The sequence below is a fragment of the Sinocyclocheilus rhinocerous genome, unplaced genomic scaffold (assembly GCF_001515625.1).
Source record: "Sinocyclocheilus rhinocerous isolate Xijiao unplaced genomic scaffold, SAMN03320098_v1.1 scaffold754, whole genome shotgun sequence".
In the NCBI taxonomy this organism is placed as follows: Eukaryota; Metazoa; Chordata; class Actinopteri; order Cypriniformes; family Cyprinidae; genus Sinocyclocheilus; species Sinocyclocheilus rhinocerous.
In genome coordinates, this window is record NW_015658045.1 from 328709 (window position 1) to 336150 (window position 7442).

The window sequence follows — 7442 nt, forward strand, 5'->3', positions numbered from 1 at the left end:
GGCATTTGTAGTATAGGTATGGGGCCCAAACATAACCTCAAGCCCAGGGGCCCCCGGCCCCGTAAGTCCTGCCCTGGTCACCATACTCAATCACTCACTCACTCACTCACTCACTCACTCACGATATTCTGCAGTCGCAGATGTGCTGAAGTCACTCAAACCGAGGGCCTGTACACTTCCTACTAATTTTTGACAGCTGTGACCCTCCAAAATTTTAGTTGTAATCTTCTTTCGTGCTACAGCTGTTACTGTTCTCTAATTTTGATCACTGTGTTTTCCACAAAATAAAGGTGTTTAAATGCCGTGGTTATTTTGTCAAACATGTTAGTGGATCAGTGGTATACCCACAGCTAATATTCCTTCAAATTTTGAGCGATGAAGATTTACAATATTTTAGAGAAAATCAAGTATTTATGGATTGTAATTTTGATCTCCACTGTACATCTAGGATTCCTTTAAAAGGGACATTTATCAAAAAAACATTTATTACAAAATCAATATTTAACATATTATCTTTTAATAATTTAGCTTTGGCCTCCATACATTAACAATATAAAAGCCAGTTATTTAATATTGCAGACAACATGTTGTCTACTACTGTTCAAAAGTTTAGGGTCAGTAAGATTTTATTTCTTTAGTTTTTTTTTTTTGAATGAATTAATAAATTGAATAATATGATTAAAAAAATGAACACATTAAGCTCATCAAAAGTAACACTAAAGACATTTATAGTATTAAAAAAGATTTCCATTTCAAATAAATGTTTTTATTTTATACTTTCTATTCAAAGAATCTTGAAAGAAAAAAAACAGCACAGTAACAGGAATAAATTACATTTTAAAATATAGTAAAAAAAGAAAACAATTATGTATAATTGTAATAATATTTCACAATATTAATGTTTTTATTGTGTTTGTGATCAAATAAATGCAGCCTTGGTGATCTTTTAAGATACTTCTTTTAAAAAAAAAATCTTATCAACCCCTTATCAACTTTTGAATGGCACTGTAGTTATAATTGTGTATAGTTTCATCCTCAGGGGACATCTGAAAATGTCGACCAATGATGGCAAAATCGACCGTCCCAAAACAAAGTATAAATAGCATAAAATAAGACAACCCAGGATTATAGTAACGTTAGGGTTAAATATGACAATGGTTTATCAATTTCCAGTGTGAAAAGCCCTATACAGTGCAGGCTGCGTGTCATAAAGTGCTAGGTATAACGAAACAGATGCTGGTCTCTGTCTCTGTTCTTTTCACAGTTTAAGGAGCTAAATAGAGTGAAATGAGCGTGTGTATCTGTGTCTGACCTTCACTGTGAGGCGCTTAATGATGAGCACTGGATCTGTGCTGGTAGAAAGAGGATGTCCTGTGAAGTGATACAGAATGAGGGTGTTGGGAGAGTGTTTCTGCTGTAACTCTATCCTGCAGAGAAATGACATATTTTTTACTATGTGAAAATTGACCTATATCATTATTGTGCAATAATACTTAATATTTAGAGTTAAGATGAAACAACCATTTAGCGAGCAAAAGTGATTTGCCCGATCCAGGTGCACCAGATACCAGCAGTGGTGGGGTGGGTGGAGGGGCGGCTACCATGTCATTGAGTTGGTCAACATACTGTAAAAAGAATCAATACAGCATTCAACTCATTGAATTTACACATTTCCTGCCATTCGTATAGGCTACAGTTAATTCAATATTTGGTTACTCTGATAATAATCATTTTAGCTATCAATATGTGTGTAGTACTTTCAGTTATCGTCAAATACAGAATACAGATCTTCCTTCAGATTTCTTGTGGACCTACTCATCAGTTAAAATACTAGGTCCATAATGAACAATACAGAAAATGATAACAGAGAGCCATCGTGCCTTCTGGAAGCTGAATCTGGAAGCAGCGCTGCAAGCATGCTGGAACGCCTCAATCTGCTCCTGCTCATCATGAAGGTCCCACAGCACATCACCAGAGTCTTCCTCTTCTCTCTCCTCCACCTCTCCACTCTCTTCTAACTCCAATCCCAACAACTCCTGAAGAAAGAGAGAAAAATCTTGTAGAAATGTCTCTTTCTGTTTAACATCATGCATCTCCTTAAGATGTTCCTCTTTCAGAACCTTAAATAGTGAACCACATTCTAACAATGCTTATATTTTTACACAAACGCTCGGGTTACTTTCAGTGTTAGGTCGTTGTTTTTTTTTACTTCAGTGGCTGGGTCAGTTTTACTAACAGTAGAAACAATACACAATCTCTAAGTTACCCACTTCTGGTTTTTCTGTTCCAATCTGGACTATCAACAGTCATTTTCACTTGCCAGTCCACTGAGGCTGCTCCTACTGTATTTTCATGTAGACCTAAAAACCTATTTAATTTCACTGTTAATCTATTACATATATTATTTTTGCTGTAAATATTTAAAATAGTAAGCATTTATAAGGTAAAATATATTGGCTGACAATGATAAGCAACCCTACTTGCATTGTTAGTTTAACCCAGCATGTGTGCTGCCCAGTATTTATAAAGCTCTTGACAGCTGGGTGATTTTTAACCCAATCATATCTCAAGTTCATGATCTGAGAACACTATGGACAAACTACAAGCATGCTATTAACACCAACACCCACATGTGTTTTCCTGTGGGTGTGTGTGTACCTGTTTGATAATTCTTTCAAGTTGAGTGAAGATAAGAGCAGCTCCACCCTCTACAGACCCTGCATAATCCACTACCTGCAGAAAAAAAAGCAGCAAAGAATAATTCATCAAAAATAAAGCGTGAATGTGAACTGCACACTTCACAGTATCTTTTTTTTATATTTGAAATTCCTTTAATCCTTATAGGTTTTTTGGACATTGTTTTACTAATTTCATTTTCATTTTTTTATGGTTTCCTCAATCTGAGTGGTTCAAAACCTGGTAACTTGTTTAGATATTCAATAATTTCTTTAAAAACATCTTACTTAATATTCACAGTCAAAAATGACCGCATACAGTCAAGGTGTGATCCTTTTTCTAAAAGCGTAAGAGGGTTAAAGTATTACCACCACATAGTGGTGCTATATATGAAACTTAAAAGTGCTATATAAATGAATCTTAAAAGGAACTTTATAACCTATAGAAGCTTCAGAAAAACCCTTGAAACCCTTATGATCTTTCAACAACAACAAAAAAAGACAGAAAAAACCTTTAGAACTTTCAGTAGAATTTTTAAACCCATATGAATCATTTGAAATTACTTTAAGTTTGGCACTCTTGTCAGCTTTGTTAACTCTCTCCAGCAAGTCTCTAGTGGATGGACTGAGGGTGGACACCTCTTCCTTTTCTCCTTTTCTGTCACCAGTTCGCAAATACAGCAAGAGAGGCCGAGAGTCTGGGGTTTTCACAAATGCTTCCTCCACATCCTCCACAACACAACTAAAACAGCAAAACACATTCATGTGATTCATATCAACAATAACATGATAAAAAAAGTAAGATACAAAGATAGAGTATCACCTGGACACTGAGGACTTGAGTAGCAGCACACACACAGAGCTCCTCTCGATCTCCTGCCTGCGTTCAGCAGCATACAGAGCGGCTTTCTCCTCAGGAAATGACACGTTCAGGTAGAAATGACCCAAACCCTCACAAAACCTCTGCAGCCTCAAAGAATGAGTCTGAAAGAGAGAGACAAATGGATGAAGAGTGTTAAAATGTGAGAATGCATGTATTTAAGATGTGTTATCTAAGCATGTGTACCTGTATAAAGGTCTGCATCTCCGCTCTGGTCTCCTGTGTGTATATGAGGTAGCAGCGGATTGTGTTACTCCACAGAGCCTGAGAGACGTGAGGAGAAACTTGCAGCAGACTGGCTACAGCTGCATCCCAATCATCTGAAACAGCACACAAAAAAATCAGCATACATGCAAGCATACCTACAACTGCACACACAGGTGCAAACTCACCTCTGCTGACATTGGCAAACGGCCCCTCCACGTCGATGAGACTGTGAGCGAATTCTGGACCCCTGTGTGTCTGCTGTAACTGCATCATACTGCCCATGGACGGCTCGCTGCCCAACACGCCACCACTCCAGTACTCACACTGAGTTCCTGCAGCTGCACACAGAGTGGACATTAGGGATGCACTGGTATTGAAATTTTGGTTTCACAATGCTTCACTCTAGAGTTTTGTAGATATTTAGCTGTACAGTAGCAAAAAAATTATAATAATTATAAATTACTTTTTATTTACCGTTTAATACTTTTGCTAGGTATAGACAATAATCACATTTAAAATAAATGAAAATCAATAAACAAACAAACAAATTAATAAATAAATAAATACACAAATTAAATAAACAATTGGATGGACAGGTGGACAGACAGATAGAAAAAGATAAACAAATTAAAATAAATAAACACATAGTTTAATTAAGAAACAGATAAACAAATTAAAACAAACAAATAAATAAATAATAAACAAATAACAGACGCATACATCAATTAATAAATGAATATATAAACAAAAAGATAAACAATTTAAATTAAATAATAAATAGATCAACAAAAAAGTAAATAAATAAATTATCATAAAGATATATAGATACACAGACACTTTTAAAATGACATGCACCGAACTGAACCAGATTTAAAAATAGATATAAGAACTATCTATCCAACTATCTTTGAAAGAGCTACTTCCTCTTTCAAATAAAGTTGAGTCAGTGTGAGAAATCTGCATCATGCATCACATGTGGATGCTCATTTTCTTCAGAAAGTGTAAAGATCTAGTTTCTCTTGTGAAATTGATCTGCCACATTCTTACTGGTGACAGTGGCGCCGTTGTCGTCTGAATCCGAGTCTGCTGGATCATAAATCTGAATGCCTTGAGCCTGCAGCTGCTGAAGTTTTGACTCCAGATCTCGTTTTGCCCGCAGCAAATCCTGAATTTCCTTTTCTTTAGTCTCCCGGAATATCTACCGGGTGATTTAGGACAGAAATAAAGATGAAGGAAACACATTGGTGAGGTAAAGAATGCAGTGACAGGCAAACTGAAACTAGAACAGCTAGAGGCTAAAGAGATAAGACAGTCTTGGGAAGATTTAGGATTGTGCAAGGTAATAATTTTTAATAAGTCAGTTCTTAAAGTTACTGTGAGAGAGAGAGAAGAGAATAAGATTCACACCTTAAACTGCCGTTTGACCTTGTCTCTGTCGTGCTCAAAGGTGGCAGCTCTCTCCATGGCTTGATACTTTGCCTCCAGGGCACTTTCCTTCTCTCGAAGAATCTTCTGGTAAGTCTTCTGAAGAGCCTGACAACCAGAGAAACACAGAATCAGCAAACCTTAAGTAGTTTGATAGAAATGTTGAGAAAATTAACATTAATTTCAGAATTTCTTTGCATTTGGAACATTCTATATTTCTATTGATTCAAAAGATATTCAAAAATTTATTAAAATGCAGTTCATACTGTACATACAATGATTTGTATACACTTGTTCTATGATAATTCAAGTTTTTGATTAATTAATAGTGTCGGGCAGTTTTCTATTTCAATAAAGGTATGAGACAAAAGTCTTTTGAAGATTTATTTTCTTGCCATTCAGTGTTGGCTGTAGATTGCGACAAAGAGAAAATACCTTAACTCAGTATTTATACCCTACTCAAATCAGGATGCTTCTATCTCAACCAATCATAATGCATACTCAAGATATGTGTCCATTAAAGGTGTCCAACTATGTCCCCTAGATGTGTTTCTAAGTATTTAATGCAAATAATCTTTTAAGAAGCTAGGTATAAAATAGTATTTCTCATCTCACACTTGTCTCACACACACATTATATCGATTTCCTGTTATCTCTCAGCTTATCGAAAACTCAAGCATACTGAAGCAAACTAAAGCACTCAGAGACAGTCTAAAGACCACTCTTTAGTACAGTGAAGCAAATAATACCAATAATAATAATAATATTTCAGATAGAAAATTAAATTTCCTTCAAAAATAGAAAAAAAAAATCATTTTGATATTTTGGGGGGCATAAAGTCAAAAAGTGTTATATCTTACTGAACTGTCCTGATATTAAAATGAAGGAAAACACAATTAAAAGAATGACATTTTTGGTATAATCTATTATAATTGTTTATTAGAAAAAAAAATGAACAAAACTGCTACACCGTTTATAATTCTTTAATAAACTTTTTCCTACTAAATTAAAGTCATGTGGCGCAGCCAAAAATATGCATTAAAAACACAAAACATCAAAGAAAATCATAGAAAGGAAAAATCATCATAACTGTAAATAAATATTTATTTAAAATTGAAAAGATTTAGATATAAATTTTACCTTGAAAAATATATTGTAATAAGTTTTTCAAAATTAAGATGTGTACCGTCACATGCAGTCATAGTGTACTAAATGACATTTTGAACCATTAAATGCAGTTTTTCTTAAAAATAGTATAAAACCAAGATTAATACAAGCAGAACATTCCTAAAAACTTGGTAGATGTTTCAAACTAGATTTTTAAAATCATTTTTCTTTGTTTTCCTCATTTTCTTTTCTCATTTTTCTTTATTTCTGTCCAACACTCTTTTTTGTCACTGACCCACATAAAAAGATCAGATTTTCTTATTCTCTCTCAAACCTGCAGCTCAGCACGCAGTCTCTTGTTCTCCTCATCCAGCTTGGCTTCTTTCTTCTGCATGGAGGCGATCTCATTGTTCTTGCTGACCCTAAAGATCTCGTAGTCTTTCCTGAGGCGCTCATACTCAGCGGCGTACTCCAGTTCCACCGATCCGGTAGATTTGAAGCTGGCGCCGATGACACGAGGCCCGCGGCGGAAGGAGCTCCGCAGCAGACGTGCCTTTGGCTTCACCTCCACCGGTATCTCACACGCCTCACCTCCCTCACCACCGTAAGCATCCTCAATCACCTCACTGGGGCTCACCAGAGAGGATGCCGTACCCATAACTACTGATGAGAGGTGCCACAAAGACACCTGTCAGCTAGATCACTCACACTCTTGCAGATTGAACACTGATGGTTCTGTTGGAAACAGGAAACAGAAGCAGTGTGCATCAGTTCTGATACATTTAATCATGGATTTTAAATACAATTTGAAATTGTATATCAAAACAGTAGAGCAGTAGTCCTACACAGGACTAAAAAGTCTTGTTTTGTGGTATTTGAGAACTGGATATGTATGGTCCTGAAGTTAATGCACTATAGACTGACCTTTAAAACTTGTAGGTCAACATTTCAAAATAAATAAATAAATAAATAGATTTTAAAAAGTGCATAATTCTTTCAACAAGTTAATCTACTGGAAATATTTCCTATGTACAGTGGCTCCAAAAAGTATCTGCACAGCTGAGCCACACTTAAAAATGCCATTATAAAACAAAACATCAAACCAAGACATTAATTAAAAAAAAAAAAAAAAAAAAAAAAAAAAAAAA

At 35.4% G+C, this 7442-nt stretch overlaps 1 protein-coding gene across 2 annotated transcripts in view; it reads right to left on the bottom strand.

The window, feature by feature from the left end:
• Nucleotides 1–7442, bottom strand: part of nphp3 (nephronophthisis 3) — a 28312-nt gene that overhangs the window by 17615 nt on the left and 3255 nt on the right. For both annotated transcript variants that reach the window (XM_016530257.1, XM_016530256.1), the window contains 11 exons: nt 6629–7029; nt 5170–5295; nt 4810–4960; nt 3948–4100; nt 3742–3875; nt 3499–3659; nt 3240–3417; nt 2659–2733; nt 1881–2036; nt 1522–1625; nt 1313–1427 (listed from right to left, as the gene is read on the bottom strand). In XM_016530257.1, the coding sequence (XP_016385743.1) occupies nt 1313–1427; nt 1522–1625; nt 1881–2036; nt 2659–2733; nt 3240–3417; nt 3499–3659; nt 3742–3875; nt 3948–4100; nt 4810–4960; nt 5170–5295; nt 6629–6952 (1677 nt within the window). In that variant the 5' untranslated portion in view covers nt 6953–7029. The remainder of the gene's footprint in view (nt 1–1312; nt 1428–1521; nt 1626–1880; nt 2037–2658; nt 2734–3239; nt 3418–3498; nt 3660–3741; nt 3876–3947; nt 4101–4809; nt 4961–5169; nt 5296–6628; nt 7030–7442) is intronic.